Source organism: Rattus norvegicus, chromosome X, assembly GCF_036323735.1.
Source record: "Rattus norvegicus strain BN/NHsdMcwi chromosome X, GRCr8, whole genome shotgun sequence".
In the NCBI taxonomy this organism is placed as follows: Eukaryota; Metazoa; Chordata; class Mammalia; order Rodentia; family Muridae; genus Rattus; species Rattus norvegicus.
Genome location: NC_086039.1, coordinates 69,800,807 through 69,820,193, shown reverse-complemented (window position 1 = coordinate 69,820,193; position 19,387 = coordinate 69,800,807). Strand labels below are relative to the sequence as shown.

General features: G+C 39.8%; 1 protein-coding gene across 2 annotated transcripts in view; it reads right to left on the bottom strand.

The window, feature by feature from the left end:
* Kif4a (kinesin family member 4A) overlaps positions 1-19,387 on the bottom strand; it is a 102,533-nt gene that overhangs the window by 44,142 nt on the left and 39,004 nt on the right. For both annotated transcript variants that reach the window (XM_006257114.4, NM_001400930.1), the window contains exons 10-13: positions 15,792-15,853; positions 7,765-7,897; positions 5,210-5,268; positions 4,999-5,104 (exon numbers count right to left, since the gene is read on the bottom strand). In XM_006257114.4, coding sequence (XP_006257176.1) covers positions 4,999-5,104; positions 5,210-5,268; positions 7,765-7,897; positions 15,792-15,853 — 360 coding nt within the window. The remainder of the gene's footprint in view (positions 1-4,998; positions 5,105-5,209; positions 5,269-7,764; positions 7,898-15,791; positions 15,854-19,387) is intronic.

Genomic DNA, 19,387 nt, shown 5'->3' with positions numbered 1-19,387 from the left:
CACTCCTTTGTAGACATACCATCAAAAACCAAACATAAAGGAATGGCAGTGCATTAGGAAAGTGGGTGGAATGAATCGGTAGTATTGACTTTCATTTTATAGCCAGTCAAGAGGGGAAGCTCTCATTCCATAAGGAAATCAATGTCCTAATGAGTACTCCAGGGACAAACATGTATTCATCAAGTCCCACAAATGTCCTATGACCTCTGCTCCTCACATATGAAGGTGCTGTAGGTAGTTAGTAGGAGATAAAGAATATAACTCCAGAAGATTAAGTTCCCTCCTAGAGAATGGCTAATCCTTTTGGGCACTGGAACAAACACCTAGAAAGGTAACCAAAAACTACTTATTAAGAGAAATCTGTTTCCAGGTGATCCTCTAAGCAGGTTGTTCTCATCATTGAAGCTTACGAGTTACTTGGCACTGTAACATATACATCCCTGCTTCTGCACCAGTGATTCTGAAACCTTAGAAATAAAGTTTTGTTCTTGGGAAGTCATGTGGTAAAGGAGTTCAGAGGTGAAAGAACTGTTGGTTTCGGAGCAATGAAGGAATTTAGAGTTAAAACATGCAGTGCCTGTATCAGTCGTGTGAAAGAACACATAGTTGTTGCAGTCTTGGTATCTTAAGGTCAGAAGATGGCCCTTTAGTGAGAGCCATTTGTAAAGCATTTCCCTTGCACTGCTCAGAAATCTCTAGCCAGTGAGGATCAAAGAGGACTCAAAGGAAGCTCCAGTGTTCCCACATTCTCATCCTTATGTACAGCATTGGCAAGCCTCCACCTGTAGGGCACACTAAGGCCTTTAAAAATGGAGCACCGATCTAGGATTGCTTAATGGTTGTCCTTTCTTCTCTCCCATGTTCAAATTTCAGTATTTTCATCTATCATAGATTATAAGGGATTATCACACTGTCTTATTTGATTCCCCACCCCCCTTTTGAAACAGCCACTTGCAATGTAGCTCAGGCAGACATGGGACTCATATAGCTACTCTCAAACTCATTGTCCTCCTTCCTCCATGTCCCAAGATCTAGGATTACAGCAGTCAACAACATATCCAGCCGGAAGACTTTGCCTGGCACTTTAAAGAGGGTCAAGATCAAACTATATGGCTTTTGGCCCAGTGATATTTTACAATGCCAACATTTCAGCTCCTGGCTATGGTGATGTGTTTTGTATAATCATAGAATGATTCTGGTTTCACAAGTCCAAGTGTATAAATATGTAGCAATGGGATTTATTTCAGTCTAATAGGCTTGTTCTCTTCCTCTTTGCCCAGTGTAAGGCTGCAGCTTACAACCTCTTTTAAGTAAAAGGTGCTATTAACTCAAAGGTCATGGGATCAAAAGCAGGGTACTTTGTTTACACTAAACAGCAGAGCCTTCCCAAATGAAGTATGTGCTTGGAAAGGGCTTACAAAATACTTTTTATTAACTCTGGTTTGGAGGAGGGGATATATCAGACAAAAATAGCACTTGATTCTGCAGGAACTGAAATGACTGCCTGAATTTCCTCACAGGTTACTGCAGCAAAAAAAGTTTGTTTGAATTGTATTTTAAGGGTACAGCTTGGTACCTAAAGCCCCAGGAAGAAAGTCCAGGAACAATGGTGACTTTCATAACTGAAAATGGGGTGTTCACCTGTCACTTAAAGTAAAAATAGTTTTAATTCAAAATGAAGGGCACATGTACTTATATTTGAAACACTTTGCTTTTACTGTTGTGAGTCTTAATAAAAGCCATGGGGATACATTGTATATTTTAAAAAGTAAGTAACTGGGAGGGGCTTCAGACAAAAGAAAAGGAAAACTCATTCAAGAGTCCAGCAGGAGCCTTGGGTAAAAGGGTTTACTCTGCTTAACTATGATGGTGGATGGAAGCCAAGAACTTTATCGGCTTGTGACAATCTTCAACACTCTCCAACTGTGTGTGCCAAATGCATTTTAGTGGCAGACAGCAATTCCACAGCGTTCCTCTGAGCCAGTCACCACTAACAGATCTGCCTACAGGCACAGCAGGCAGAAGCTTTATTGCCAGATCTTCAGTGAGGATGGTTTATTGTATTAAGTTCATTCCTTCAGCTTTCATGATCTCAGAGCTCAGAAATGAGAAGAATAAAATCTTCTAAAGTCACCGTGGCCACAAACACTGCTCCTCTGAGTCCTTATTTTCAGTGGTTGTCAATTTTGGCTCTAGTAGGCTCTACTAGGCTCTAGTATATGATGTTTTAGATAGATTTAAGCAAAATTAGAGGTGGTAGTAATTTTCTTTGTGCTAGCCATTCTCCAACAAGTATATAAAATCTTACCATTTTCTAAACTTCAATTGTTCTTTGTTTTTGGAAAACATCTTTTGCCTCAAGAAATGTTTATTTGCAAATGTAACAAAAGGGTAAGATAGATGCTGAAAGGGTTCCAGTGTACCTTTTCTTCAGTTCTGCCTTTTCCAAACATTTATCACCATTTATGCCAGTGATTGTACACCATGAAGTTTGAGTGAACTAATTTTAAAAATTTATTTATTTTATGTGTTTGCCTGTACATGCATGCCTGGTGCCAGCAGAAGCCAGCAAAAGTCATCAGATTCCCTAAATTGGGAACCAACCAGATCCTTTGCAAGAGCAATGGGTACTTTTAACTGCTGGCCCACTTGTCTAGCTCCTGAACAAAAAAAATTTGAGACAAAGTCTCACTATGTAGCCTGGGGTGGCTTGGAACTTGATATGTAGACCAGGCTGGCCTCAAACTCATGACATTTAACTGCCTCTGCCTTACAAGTACTGGGATTAACTCAGTAAATTTTTTTATTTTGAAATTATTGTAAAATTATACCATTTCTCTATCTCATTTCCTTCCTCCAAACCCTCCTATACAACCCCCCTTTTTCTCTTAAAGTCATGGTGTCTTTTTTTCACTGATTATTGTTACATGCACACATGTATATTTATACACATATAGACTCCTATATATAACCTGCTCAGTCTGCATCTTACTTGTCTATATGTTTTTAAGACTGACCATTTGGTACTGGACAACCAATAGGTATGCTCTTCCCTGGGGAAGACTATTTCTCCCACTCTCAGCATCCCTTTGGATACCCTGGGCTTCTCTTAACTCTCTTCAAGGAAACTTCTCTTTGTGACAGAGACCATTATAGAAAACCACAACCCATCGAACTGCGGAGTTGTGGAGGCCAGTGTCAGTAGATCCAGCTATAAAACACTCCTGCACGGAAGGCTCAGGGAGTAGCATGGAACAGGTGCGGAAAGCTCCGTAGGAGACAGGATCAGGAGGTTTGCTGGGAGACTGTACTTGCTAGGAACTGCAGAAGCCACACCCACGAAGCCTTGATGAAGCTTTGAAAACAGGTAGACAACTTCCAGAAAGGGATTACATCAATATGTTCCCAAAGAAGGAATGTAAAAGGTGGAACAACCAGAAGTTTCACAGCAATTAACAACAAAATGCTACCTGAGCCAAAACACAAGGAACACACACACACACACACACACACACACACGCAGAGAGAGAGAGAGAGAGAGAGAGAAGGACATAGAGACATAGAGAGAGAGAGAGAGAGACACAGAGAGAGAACACACAGAGAGAGAGACAGAGACAGAGAGAGGGGGGAGAGAGAGAGACAGAGGGGAGAGAGAGAGACAGAGACAGAGACAAAGGGGGGAGAGAGAGAGACAGAGAAAGACAGAGAGAAGACACACAGACACACAGAGACACCTACACACCTCCTTTTTTCACCTTATAAAGCTTCAATTTTACCTTGACTTGGGGAGTTATGTGGTATTGAAGGCCTCCCATAAGTTGAAATAATACCTTTGATCTCAATGTAAATCACTTACAATTCTTTGTGACAGCAACACATTTAGCAAGGTGACAAAAGTAATAAGAGGCAGAGCTGCCTCCGAACTGGAGTATGTCTGGCTCTATTACCGTGCCCCAGTTTGATCATAAATTTCCTATAGCATTCCTCATTCTAATTTTAGTATATGTGCTGCCCAAGCGAGCACGCATTCCTCATTCTAAAACACAGTCTAAGTTTTTTGGAGTTTACTTATATATTTTAGAACTGACCATCATAACATAATAATATTGTATTCTTCTCATTTAATTCTTTAAATCTCTTGGATAATTTTGCCGTAACATATTGAAACATATTGAAAAAAAAAAAAAAAAACCAAAAACCCAAACTGGCAAGATCAGAGGTAGGAAACCCACAGTTGTAGGAGAATATAATAAACCTACCCAAGAGGTAGGACTTCTCATCAGGTACTCACAAATACATTTATGTTACAGCATACTACATTGGAAACTGGAAATGGAAAGAAAACCCTAAACACAGCCTCTTAAACCTGGACCTCTGGGACTGGAGAGATGGCTCAGTGGCTGAGAGCACTGACTGCTCTTCTAGAGGACCTGGGTTCAATTCCCAGCACCCACATGGTGGCTCACAACTGTCAGTAACTCCAGTTCCAGGGCTTCTGACACCCTCACAACACACATATGCAAGTAAGAGAACAATGAACATAAAATAAAAATAAATTATAACATAAATAAAATAGGACCTCTACCCATAAGTCACATCTATAAGAGTGATTCTTTTGTTTTTTTCTGTAAGATATGGCTAAGTAGTCTAGACCACCCTTAAAGTTGTGATGTTTCTGCCTCTTCAGAGAGAAAGAGAGAGAGAATCATGTTTAATCTCATTAATTTCTGGGATTACAAGATTACAGGTCTGCATCACCAGTTTGCTAGAATACAGAAATATTTATGTACAAATACATACACACACATGTATGTATATATATATATATATATATATATATATATATTTCCTATACTGTATTAATGTAAGAAACTTAACGTTCAGAGCAATTCAGTATTTCGCCATCTCTTCTTCAAACAGTTCAGTTAGCTATTTCAGCAAAAGTTGACAGAATTAGAAATGTGTATACGCCTCAAGACATAAATAACAATGACTTACAGACAACCGGGCAATCGCTTGTTGTAGGTTGCAAATGATCTCTATGTTTTCTTTTACTTCCTGGTCTTCCAATGTTTCTGCTAGCTTTTGAAGATCCACTTTGCAGCTAAAAAGTCAAGGAAAAGAACACAAGGGTTCATCATACCACAAAAGCCAGAATTATACACCAAGATTATTTAAGTTGCTAACAAATAGCTTGTGGGAAACTTACGCTGCATGCTGTCTGAGTTCTTCTAGCTTGGCATTCATTTTCTCATTTGCTTGCTCAGTCTGCAACAAAGACCCAGGAGAACATTAGTGGCAGGCAGTGCCTGACAGCCTCACCTAATTGTGACCACTCCTCTACCTGTGGATTGAAACTAGGAGAGGGCTCTCTGTTACAATAGAGGATTTAGTGGGCTTTGGTTAAATAGTGGGGAATGTGTTTTTAACATTCAGGAAAATTAGCTCTATAGTTAACATGAGCTACTAAAAATAACAACGAAGCAGCTGGGTTTTATGTTTGCCATGAAACTCAAGCTATGGGGTAGAGTGTGAAGCCTTGATTCCAGGAGGAACTTACAACTTGAGGAGAAGCAATACTTCCTGGCACGTTACTCTCTGCTGTCTCAACTGCCTCCTACACCACACTTAGACTTTTCCATTTATTTTATTTTTATGTATGTGAGTGTTTTCCATGCACGTATGTGTATGCAGGTATGTTCATCATGAGTGTGTAGTATCTGCAGAAACCACAAGAGAGCATCCCTGGGATTAGAGTTATAGATGTTTTGAACCACCATGTGGGTAAGAGGAATCAAACCCAGGACCTCTGCAAGAGCAACAAGTGCTCTTAACTACTGCCGAGCCAACTCTCCAGCCCAGCATTTAGAGAGGTGGTTCTCAACCTGTGGCTTTTAACACCCTTTGGGTTCTAATGACCCTTTCACAGGGGTTGCCTGAGGCCTTCGGAAAACATAGATATTTATATTACAATTCCTAAAAGTAGCAAAATTACAGTTATGAATTGGCAATGAAAACATTTTCTGGTTGGGAGTCACCACAACATGAGAAATTGTATTAAAGGGTCACAGTGATAGGAAGGTTGAGAACCACCAATTTATAGCATTTAAAGCATAAAAGGACCTCACACCAGTTTGAGCTGAGACTTCAAAAATATATATACTGTCTGATATGATAGGCTATTTTTAACAAGAGAAAATAATAAAAAAAGGTAAGGCAAAGGATTATGTTAGTACAAAAAGAAATAGCAGAAGGCATCTATGTTTCAGGAAGAATGATTATTTCCATCACAGAATTTTTAAGAAGCAGAATGCTACAGCAGATTTGAGGAAGACAGTTGTGACAGGATATAAAATAATAAGCTTATCAGGGAGCCACTGTAAGAACCGTATAAAGGTCATATAGGTATGTGACTAGAGTAACAAGTAGTATGCACTGCATCAGCCATGCTCACACACATGCAAAACAGCTACTTGAAAATGCGGCACTGCAATAGAAAACTCTTCGATCCCACTAGCACCTTGCCCTAGTAGAGGACGATATAATGGCCATAGGATTTGGCTATTTCTAAAGAAAACATTCAGTAGCTTTCTGTTCCTTAACTAGAGAGCACACTCATGTGTGAAGTGTTTGCTGGCAGAGGTTCAGTTACATTTTGGTAGAAACTCGCTTCACTTCTTTTTTTTTTTTTTTTTCTTCTTTTTTTCAGAGCTGGGGACCGAACCCAGGGCCTAGCGGTTGCTAGGCAAGCGCTCTACCACTGAGCTAAATCCCTAACCCACTCACTTCACTTCTTACAGTAGTTGTACAACCTAAGCCTGAGTTGTGCTTAGGCTGTAGGAAAACTCTAGTTTCAGAGTCGGCACACACTGATCTGAGAGGTTCTAGTCACTCGGACAAGTAGGATTTCAAAGTGCTGTAATCAGTCACGTAGCAAACCACTTATTTGGAAATTAACCATATGGAAAATTAATTCAAATGATTTCCCCAGCTGTTATATTTCACCATGACAGCTGTTAAAATAGGATATGAAATGTGAGAACATTAGAGGAAGGGAGGGAGAGAATTCGAGCTTAATGAAGGAACAGTTACTTGTCATATGTGGACCAGCCCTTTACTACAATTCCTGGGACCAGAAAGTGCTTCAGATTTCAAATGGTTTTCAGATTTGGGAATATTTGCATACGTGTTAAGATGTCTCAAAAATGAGGACCTAAGTCTAAACACAAAATTCATTATGTCTCATACATATTTTAGGTATGTCTGAGAGCGTACGTACTGTATGTTTAAGACAGAGTCCCATGTGGTCCAAGCTGCTTTCTCCAGGCCCTCCCTTCTAAGTGCTGGAGTGACGGGAGTAGCACCACATCTAGTTATGCCGCGCTGGAGACCAAACCCAGGGCCTTCTGCCAGCAAGGCAAGCATTCTACCAACTGAGAGCCCTGTCTCCCTGCTCCAGTTTTCTATGGTATTTTCAGCACAATTTCTTCATCTTCTTTTTACTTCTTTCTTACATGAAGTAAGATGTAGAACATTTCATGATGACTGGGCGAGAGTTAAGGTAACAGAGGGATCTGCTTCTTTCCTTTTGGGGAATTTTATGACATCTATTTTAAAATGGGATTGGTGTAGATTAATTGTGATGATATGTAGGCATTCATTGTTCCGTGCTGTATAAATGTTCTTTATAATATTATGTTAATATTTTACAGATTGGAGCTAATAAACGTTCAAAGTATTGGTGCTTCAATTTTGGGGCCTCACCAAAATGATCCTCTCCAACATCTGGGCTGTCTGACCAGCTGCCTCACTCAGACCACGACTTAATTTTTCATTCTCTTCCACCAGAGACTGATTCTTCTCCATCAGGGACTGGAGGTTTTCTGATGGTTTCACACTAAAACAAAGAAATAAAAGTCTTAGGAAAATACATTTGATGGCCTGATTGCGGTAAAATTACATTACAAAAGACTAGGGAAAGTGTCCAACTCTGATTCATCTTCCCAGTCATACAGTATTTGAATGGATGAATAAGAAAAACACACAAATATTTAATGATTTGGAAGAAGTAACAATTCGGAAACAGATATGGCTGTAATATAATAAGCATGAGTAAGTTTTGTCATGGCTTATAGTTTAGGACCTTTCTATTTATGTAACAGAGTTTAAAAACTACGCATTCTCCCATTCTTCCCACCCTTGATCCCTCACTAAGAGTTAAAGGGGCTGTGGAGATGACTCAGTGGATAAAATGATTGCTCCGATGAGGACATAATTCCCAGCACCCTAGTAAAAAGCAAGGCATAGCTGACTGTGCCTTTAATTCTGGTGCTGAGAGGCAGGGAAAGGAAGACCCCCATCTCACTGACTAGCCACCCTAGCAACCAAAGAATCCCAGGTCCACTCACTAAAATAAGGTTGAGAAGAGCTGGAGAGAGGGCTCAGAAATTAAGTGAAGTTGCTGCCCTTGTAGAGGACAACAGTTTAGACCAGAATCTATTTAAGGCAACTCACAACCAACCACCTTTAAGTCCAGTTCCAGGGAATACAATTCCCTCCTCTGGCTTCCAGGGCACCAGCAATCACGTGCACAAACACAAACACATAATGAAAATAGTAAAATCAAGCTGTAAAAAAAGGTGGAGTGGTTATAGAGGAAGGTATCTGATGTGAACCTCTGGTTTACACACACACACACACACACACACACACACACACACACACACACACACACACAGGAAGTAGTGCTCAGGGAGCAGCTGTTGACAATCTCAGTAAAGCACATAAATGACTTCAGGAACACAGCTTATGTCCTCTCACCCAGTTTTAGAGCTCTATCAATTCTCAGAGATCTTAACTTTCTTAGCTTGCTCTTTATCAAAACATTAATAGCAAGGCCACTGATAAGGTTTCATACCACACTGTTAAAACTTTGCCAAGACTCTTAGGAAAGAATGTTTAATTCGAAGAATAGTTTTAAAACAAATTATTAACATATGCAACATTATTTTGAAGTGCTGTTTTTTCATGCCCTTATCATTAAACTGAAAACTTCCCAGTCACTCACATAAGCCAAGAAGCTTCAAATTAACGATACTTTTAACTCAGTATTTTTTCCTAAAATATTTCTCTAAGTGGAGAAATCATACTTAAATGAATTGTTCATTTTTTTCCAAGAAAATGTTAATATTTATGAGAAGGCTCTTCACTGCAATTTGAAGTTAATGTTGTAATATTTAAAGACTACTAAGATATGTGAACACTTCTATAGCACTGTGTGCTAGGCTTGATAGTAAATGATTTATGTATATTAAACATCCATTCTTACAACAGCCCCATTAAGTAGGTTGCTTTGTGGTTGTCATTTTAAGGTTGAGGAAGCTGGTACGTAAAGATGACAAATGAGCCAGGGTCAGAGACTACAGGATGACGGGAAAGCTGGGACTTCAAGGCAGCAGTCTAGTTTCAGAGGCCATGCCCTAACGACTATGCCAACCTCAATACAGGGCACACAGAGAACACTGGACACACAAGCTCTCCGAGGAGTGAGGAAAAAGGAGTTCTCCCAAGACTGTAAGGAAACCAACGCCGGCTCAGAAAATGGATCAGAACATCTATGTGGTAGGTAAGGGCTTAAAAGCATAAAGCACAAGACAGAATTTTGACCAAGCAAAGCATAGGCAAAAAAGAAAACACACACACACACACACACACACACACACACACACACACACACACACACACCCCAAAAGACCAGTGTTTCCCATTCCTATTTCCTACTTAGTTCCGATGTTAGGAATTCACATTTGCCAGGCAGGTACAAGCAGCCACTTACAGAAGTAAGCAAAAGATTCCAACAACACAGCCCCACAATCCAAGGACAAGAGATGAAAGTTCTCAGGTTTGTCAAATGTACCTTTTGTAGACAGCCTTATGACACATCTAACTATAAATATGTTTTTGAGAAAAGCAGTTTTATGAAAATTGAATAATGAATTGCTTGGCTTATTGTTTCTTATAGTCTTTAAAAAAGTCACTACATGTATCTGTCTACTTACCCACCCACCTACATATTTGTGTATCGTGAGGGGACACACATATATATGGAGGTCACAGGAGAACGTACAAGGGTAGGTTGTTTTCATCCACCTTCGGGTTCCAGGGAGCAAACTGAGGTGGTCAAACTTGGTAACAACAGCCTTTACCAGCTGAGCTGTCTCAATAGCCTGACTCCATTACTTTTAAAGTTGATGTTCTCTTTCATGTTCATGTACGTGTGTGTGTGTGTACGCACATGCACGTGTGCTACATTTCAGGGAATTAGGGAAAGGGAGCTGAGATAAGGTCTTGCTATTTGCAGTATTGGTAGCCCTTGAACTTAGGATTCTCCTGCTTCTGTCTACAGGTATGTACCACCGCATCTGGACTCAAATGATCTGTTTTACAGTATATTCTACAGAAGGCTAGGATGCTTTCTGTTAGTCTCATTTTCAATAGAGTTGTCATAAATGTATCAGGCTTCTGCTAAGTGGAAATAAAAAGAAGTTAATTGCTTTAAAGTGAGTGTAACCCAATCACAGAAAGACATACATGGTATGCACTCATTGATAAGTGGCTATTAGCCCAAATGCTTGAATTACCCTAGATCCCTAGAACAAACGAAACTCAAGACGGATGATCAAAATGTGAATGCTTCACTCCTTCTTTAAATGAGGAAAAAGAATACCCTTGGCAGGGAAGGGAGAGGCAAAGATTAAAACAGAGACTGAAGGAACACCCATTCAGAGCCTGTCCCACATTTGGCCCATACATATACAGCCACCCAATTGGACTAGATGGATGAAGCAAAGAAGTGCAGACCGACAGGAGCCGGATGTAGATCGCTCCTGAGAGACACAGCCAGAATACAGCAAATACAGAGGCGAATGCCAGCAGCAAACCACTGAACTGAGAATAGGTCCCCTATTGAAGGAATCAGAGAAAGAACTGGAAGAGCTTGAAGGGGCTCGAGACCCCAAAAGTACAACAATGCCAAGCAACCAGAGCTTCCAGGGACTAAGCCACTACCTAAAGACTATACATGGACTGACCCTGGACTCTGACCCCATAGGTAGCAATGAATATCCTAGTAAGAGCACCAGTGGAAGGGGAAGCCCTGGGTCCTGCTAAGACTGAACCCCCAGTGAACTAGTCTATGGGGGGAGGGCGGCAATGGTGGGAGGGTTGGGAGGGGAACACCCATAAGGAAGGGGAGGGGGGAGGGGGATGTTTGCCCGGAAACCGGGAAAGGGAATAACACTCGAAATGTATATAAGAAATACTCAAGTTAATAAAAAAAAAAAAAAAAGTGAGTGTAATAAGGACAGGCCTCTAAGGAGTCCTCCAATAAAAACTAGCTTTCTATACTTTATCTAAAGCCTTAAAATTTTATTGGGAAACCCAGACTATAATGACCAAAGAAGAGAAATTTGTAGTAGTTTCAGGAAGATGAAATTATAGCAACTTAATGTTTTATTCCTCGCTCTTTTTTAATGTGCCATAACAGAAAATACATCGTTTTTTATTTTTTATTTATTTATTTATTTTTTCAGAGCTGGGGACCGAACTCAGGGTCTTGTGATACATCGTTTTTTAAAGTGAAAAGAGTACTTCATTAAAAAAAGGTATTTAAAAGCCCACATCATATAAAAAACAAACTACAAACAGAAAATTGAACTGCAAAACATGAGTACTATATGAAAAATGATTAAGATATTTTACTTTTTATGTGTACGCCTGCCTGTGTGTATGGGAATCTGAATGGAGGTGCCTACGCAGGCCAGAAGAGGGCATTGGCTTCTCTAGAGTTGCAGGTGCTTGTAAGCTGCTCAGTGGGGGCGCCAGTCTGAGAGAGCAGTATCTGTGAGCCATCTCTTCTGCCCCAGTGTCGCTTTTAACAAAATCTCAAACATTCAATTTTACCAATAAAGATGCAGGAGCCACATGTTAGGGTGAAAGCAAACAAACAAAACCCCACAACATATAACAAAATAAAAGCCTAGATAAATTAGAGAAAAAATTGGTAACACATACCACAAAGAGTATGTAATATAATATGCAAAGATTAAAAAAAGTGGATCCAGATTAGGGTTTGCTATCATTTAAGAAGTATTAAAATAAGTGTTAGTGAGAATATGAAGACACTTGAAGCTTTGTCTACTGCTGGTAAGAAGGTAGAAATGATATATTGCCTATCAACTATATGGTAGTTTAGTCACACAATTAAAAGTAAAATTAGGGGCTGGAGAGATGGCTCAGTGGTTAATAAGAGCATTGACTGCTCATCCAGAGGTCCTGAGTTCAATTCCCAGCAACCACATGGCGGCTCACAACCATCTGTAATGGGATCTGATGCCCTCTTCTGGTGTGTGTCTGAAGACAGCTACAGTGTACTTATATATAATAAATAAATAAATAAATAAATCTTTTTTAAAAAAGTAAGATTAACACATGATTTAGCTAGTCTAATCCTAGGTCCATATTCAGGGGAATGGAGAGCAAGGGTATACACAGACACTGTACGCTCGTGTAGAGCAGTACATTCACAATGCTCAACACGTGAAAACAACCCAGTTTCTGCCAACAGGTGAATGGATGGATAAAATTCTGTATGTAAGAGTGGAATATTCTTCAGTCTGAAACATTGCCTCTGATCTAGCTGGGTGACAAGTACTCTCTGGCCAGGAGGCACTGCTGTTTGAGCTTATCAGTTGTCAGAAGGACAGGAAAGGGACCAGTGTTAAGTGGATTGGAAGTGGATGAGCCAACTGTCTCAGTAAGTGAAACTATAGTTGAGACTTCCCTTCCTCCCTAGGCTGGATCAAGGCTTGGAGATTGGGAAGAAAGCTAGTAAACTTTACTCCTGCTAATAAACTGCAGGAAAGCCATACTGGCATCTGTTTCTTGTCTAAATTTTTCTGTCCTGGGTGGGATCTGAGAGTGGACTTTGAGGCTAATGGGAACATGGAGTTCTATGTGCCTTTATTGTGACAATTTGTTGTTGGGGTCTTCTTATTCTCTGAGACAGGCTCTAGAGTAGTGTCTGAGGGTAGGCCTGGAGGTTCAGCACTTTCTACTTTGGGGAGAGGCGAGGTCACGTTTGCAGGTGAACTATGCTGTTGACCTACACCCCTGGTGGCGTACTACTGTGACAGGCACAAAAATGTGGAATTTATGTCTCCCTGATTTTCTATCCGATGCCATGTCACTGAGCTGTACAGTATCCCCTATATTCTATTCCCTGTGAGGTTATAATGGAGCAGCGCTCCTCAGAAACATCTTAAAATGCTAGAAAAGCTGGATTTCTATCTCCTGGTTTCTTCTTCCTCTCTTAGAAACCATCAGTCCTGGGAGTTCTCTATGTGACTATGTGCAAACTTGGGAGAGGAAGTAACATGGTCAAAATGACACTGTTTCCTATATTCTCATATCCATGCAGATTTGGACACAAGGTTTCACTATGTAGCCCTGGCTGGCCTAGAACTCACAGAGCTCTGCCTGCCTACATCTCCCAAGTGCCAGGATTAAAGTCCTGCTGTGTCTGAACTTCACACGGATTTTGGTTTTCAGTTTCATGGAATATGCCAGGAAACTTGGGCTTATACTTTATGGAGTTTCATTAACATGCTTTTGTTTGTGGATAGTTGTTAGTTGAAAAAACGGAAGTCTAGAGCTTTCTATGTGCAATATTGCTGACATCACTAAGCACATTTTGTCAGTTCATTAGTTAATGAACATTTGGGCTGATTCTACTTTTTAGCTATTTTCAATAGTAGCACTATGAGCACAGCTGTGAGATCCTGCTTTCAAGTCCTATGGATATATTCCCAGAAGTGAAATTGCTGGATTGTACAATAGGCCATTTTTAAATTTGTTTTTTGAAATCTCCACATTTTTCCATAGTGGCAACACCAGTTTACAATTCACCAATAGTATGACAAGGGCTTCATCACATTCCTCACATCCATCCCAACACTCTGTGTGTGTGTGTGTGTGTGTGTGTGTGTGTGTGTGTGTGTGTGTGTGTTAAGTGTCATCCTAAAATGTATGAAATAACATCCCATTAGGATTTTCATTTGCATTTCTCTGTTCTGATTTTGCATAAAAATCTGACTCTTAGAGCCATTAAAGTATTTTACATACCCAAATAAAAAAGCAATTACAATCAAGATGTAGGAAAACCCCAAATGAAATTCAAACAAAGGTTACTTTAAGTCAATATAATGAAAAACGCCACATAAATGTTGAGACCCAGCTAACGAAACTGTTTCTCACTATCATAGGAATTGGTGTTTCTGTTCTAACTAGTTTTGTGTCAAATTGACACAAGCTAGAGTTATCTGAGAGGCGGGAACCTCAGTTGGGAAAATTCGTTTGTAAGACTGGGCTGTAGGTAAGCCTGTAGGGTATTTTCCGTATTGATCAATGTAGAAGGGCCCAGCCCAGTGTAGGTGCTGCAATTCCTGGGCTGGTGGCCCTGAGTTCTATAAGAAAGCAGGCTGAGCAAGCCATGAGGAGCAAGCAAGCCAGTAAGCAACACCCCTCCATGGTCTCTGCATCAGCTCCTTTCTTCAGGTTCCTGTCCTATAGAGTTCATATCCTGACTTCCTTCAATCATGGACTACAGTGTAGAATTTTATATAAAGCAAATAAACTCCTTCCCAAATTGCTTTTGTTATAATGTTTTAGTTAGTAACCCTAACTAAGTTTCTAACACTGCTTTATGTATATATCAAAATGGAATACATAGACACACAGATTGCAAATAAAATGAGTTGGGGTTTCTTACTGATGGGGAAAGAAATAATAAATGTCTTTTCTGTGGCATGCTACCTAAGCTCCCTTCTTCCTTACTGACTGATCCCAGTGAAGGGCTGAAGACAGTATTCTCTGTTGGGCTCAAGATGTACTATAAATCTGTTACTAAGAACATATGTAGCTCAATGGAATTGGAAGAAATAGGTGGAGTTGAGAAGGAAAGGTGAGTTTATTCACATATTTAGCTTTTTTGCACTTAAAAATCACTTAGGCATATTTAGGGCACAATTAAATTAAAGATGTAAAAGATACAATAAATCCCATTGGAATAAAATCAAGAATTATCAGTAGGAAACTGTGTTTTTTACATATAAAAATGTAACTGAGTGAATGTGTAGGTTATTACATACAGGAATTTCTGAGTTCCACCCACCAACAAGGCCCAGTGGCAATGACACCTTAGCAACAGTGAGCAGAGTTAGAGAACCACCCAGATCGTGGTTTCTAAACACCATTTTCCAATGCAAGAAACCAAAGCTCCTCGGAGAAATGGTTAATTTCAGATTGGGTGCAAGGAGAAACATTCGTAACATCTTGTGAAAATCCTCACACCCTTGAGGAGTTGTTAAAGAAATGTGAAGTGGCTCTGTATAGAGAAGGAAAGAAACTAAATGATAATGTTGGACGTCAACCTAAGAATAAAAGAAATATTCGTGCATCTATGCATATAACTAAACAGTCAAATAAGCAGATGGCAGAGAGAGCTCTTCTTCACAGGAACATTCTAATTAATACCTTTCTGAGTCTAGAACCCATACTCTTTCCATGGCACTGGGTTACTTGAAGGATAACTAAGTCCTAAAAAATCAGCAAGTCAGCAACATCACTTCCTCGACATCAAGTGGCCTGAGAAAGCATAGGTTATCAGAGGAAAACAGTCACCAGGCAAAACAGCCGGTAAAAGAATACAGCTTTAAAGTTAATCCATGACTTACTTTATATTCCCAGGCAAGGTGCCTCCATGGGCTTGTAGCAACAAGACCTGCAGCTGTTGGACCTGAGAGAACCAATGAAAATAATCAGCTAGTTATCAATCAAAATCAGCTACTTATCAGCGGGCATGGTGCATACTTGTACAGAGGATTAAAAACTTTGAGGCCAATCCTAGCTTCACAGTGAGTTCCTGAACTCTAAGCCAGACCAGAATACATAGACTGTCAACATCAACTGGCAAAATGTTACTCATCTCTTTGTAAAGAAGTCACTACAATTAACAATAGGGCAATTTTACTTGATGCCTCTGAAACCTTAAGTAGATCTTAAACACTACAGAGTTAATGAGTCAGTGATAAAAAGATAAGCATTCCATGAACAACTGCTATGTAGAAGATGATGAGCCGTGTCTTTGATCTAAGTATCATAATGAGTTGTCATTAAGTACCCACTTTTAAAAACTGGGATATGCAGTGTAACAAAATTATAATATGGCCTCTACTCTTAAGTGTGCATGTAGTTGAAGAATAACCTTCTTCATTTTAGAAACAGAGAAGGAAATAATGGAAGACCGTTAACGCATTGTCAGGCATAGGTAAGTGCCCTAGAGCTTATGTGGAAACATCCTCTAGTCCCTTCTGTAACAAAAAGGGAGCTACTCTGCCTCCTCAGGCTGGTCTCTGTGTTTATGCTTTGGAGCCTCACTCTTTACTGCTGCTTCAACCTCTCCTTCCATCATATCCTTCCTAGTATAATACATTCACCATTGCTCCCATTGCTAAAGCCTGAGGAAAATATTCACACCAGTAGTCTTTATTTCCTTTTATTCGTTTCTCATTAGCCTATTTCAATATGATGCTTTCCCAGATTATTATAATATAGGTATTTTCCAGTGTTCATTCTACTTATTGACTGGTAGCATTTGGCTTACCGGATACTATACTTTCTAATTTTCCTTCAATGTTTCTGATTGCTGTCTCTTGGTTCCTCTTTGTCTCACTTATCCCATGCATGGCCAAGTCTCTTGAAGATCATTGTCATCTATACTAACTATTTACTTATAGTCTCAATCTTTATCCACTCTTTAAATTACCACATACAAATGTGTGCCTTCTAACTTTATCTTAATGCTTATCTTTCTTAATTTTAAACCTTATAATTGACCTGATTTTCCATTTCATTGCCTACTATCCTCACATCCAGTCCTCTGCCAGTAATTCCAGGTCAGTGAAAATTAGTCTTATGTGCCCAAACCTGGGGGCCATACCCTCATTCCCTTATTTGCTGATTACCTTTCCCTATCACTACTTCTATCATCCTAAGTTCAAGTTCCCAGTACCTTTCACTTGGACTATGGTGCCTTCTTCAATGGGATCCACACATTCTTGCCCCATTTTAATCCGCTTCATTCAGTTGCCAAGCTTTCTTTCAGCAACATCAACTCTCAGTGTTACTACCTACCTTAAAATAAATTTCTACACAGTTCACATATCCTCGATGAGATCTCAGATTTCCTTTAGCCCCATACTGTAATAGTCTTTCCTTGCTTTCTACACAGTAGCTATAATGGTACCCTTTTCAGCTCTTCGAATATAACAATAAAACACTAGGAAGCAGGTATATCGTTTCCATATGTACTCAGGGAAATGGAGGCACAAAGACCTTTTACAAAGCACACTATAAGATACAGAGCTTGGGCTTGAACCTGGGTAACCTGGCTACAGTGCCAATGCTCCTGATAAGTTACTCTGCTATGAATGCTTTCTTCTCCCTAGAGCCCTTCCTTACTTCCTACATCAAGCCCTCAGATCTCAGTTCAAACACTGCTATCAGGGAAAGCTTTCAGGCTAGTTGTATAACAGAAGACCCTACTATGTACTCAGAGTATACTATACCAAACTATCCCAGTTTATAATGACACATCATTATCTGATTGTCTTAATATTGTCTCTCATGCCAGACAATAAACTCCATGAAGGCAGGAACTTTGTTTTGCTCAACAAGATGTCTTAGTATAGTTTCTGTTCCATAATCATTAAATATTTACTGTTGGGATGAATAAACAAGTGAAGAGGAAGTGACCAGAAGATCCAGCAGGCAGATAATGAATATTATTCTCTACAGAGACCCTGAAGAAGAAACAGGGGGGGAGAGATTAACTATATAGTTATCGTCGCTGTGGAGGAAGGATGGAGAAGTACTGAACAGTTGGGAAATACAGTTCCAAGTGGAAACTAAGTCCTTTATTCTCTAGCATGCAGGAAAACTTCATGCTTTTAAACCTGCATCATTAGGGTCGTGTATAGAGATGTGTATAGAGATGTTTATAGAGATCTTAGCACTAGAGAGGTAGAGGCAGGCTGATGTCTGTGAATCTGAAGCTAGCTTAGTCTCCGTAGTGAATCCATGCCAGCCAGGGGTACATAGTAAGGCTCTGTCTCAAAACAAAACACAAAAACAAAGAAACAAAAACCTTAGATCAACACATGAACATGGTGGTGTTCACCTCTAATCCCAGCAATAAGGAGACAGAGGCAGGAGGATCTTCAACAACATAAATAGTTCAAGGCCAGCCTGTGCTGCATGCATCTATCTGAAAAACACCAAACCAAACCAAACCAAACCAAACCAAACCAAACCAAACCAAACCAAGTAAGCAAGCAGAAACCCTCCAAACTTCCCACATCAATACAACTCTGCTTTCTTGGTTCCTATCCCAAGGACAGTGAGCTGCTCACGAGTCCTATTTATACTGCCACACACTTACATGGAGTTGGCTATCTTTCCATTTCAGTTGAGTGATTTTAAGCTATGTGTGGTCTCTTCGAGCCCTTTCCCTATCCTCACACCCAATTACATGCAATTAGAAGATGATCTGCCCTTAGTCCCTGTTCTCTGCTTCAGTCTCTTCTGTCAGTTCTTTTAGTTATTCAAGGCTCTCCCATATTTAAAATAAAACCCGTATTTCTTTATCCTTGATTATCTGGACCATTGCTTTTTCTCATTTTGCCTCCTTGAACAAAATGCCATTTACATATTTACTGTTCTATTTTCCATCTCATGACTGGCTCTTAGCACTACCCTGACCTCACAGTAGTACCAACAGCTTCCTTGTAGATTTAAAAAGAAATCAATGGATACTTTCCAACTTAATACTTCTTTGTAAATTTATACGTATGTCAACAGTCCTTGAAATGTTCTTTCCTTGACTTTGGTGACATTATTAGTTTATTTCCTGTCTATGCTTATCTGCTTCTCCTTTCCCATTCTTTAAGTGCTGGTGCTCTTGAGTTGTGGGTTTGGTCCTCTAGCAAATATTTTGAGTCCTCTTCCTGTACTCATGTGCTCACTAAGTTCAGATACCATTTAACTGCTGCTGCTCTTAAAGCTGCCTCTTCATCCTTCCTCCAAGACACTCTACATCAAGCCCATGCAGCCACCTAGATTTGTGGTCTTTCTACTCACATTTCCCCAATGGCCCAAACTAAATATATCATTTCCGTTTTAATGTGTGACTCTGGGTTTCCATTTGCATTCTTTGGTGAATATGAAATTTATTCAGCAATCTAAGTAAGAAACTTGAAGATCAAACTCGGCT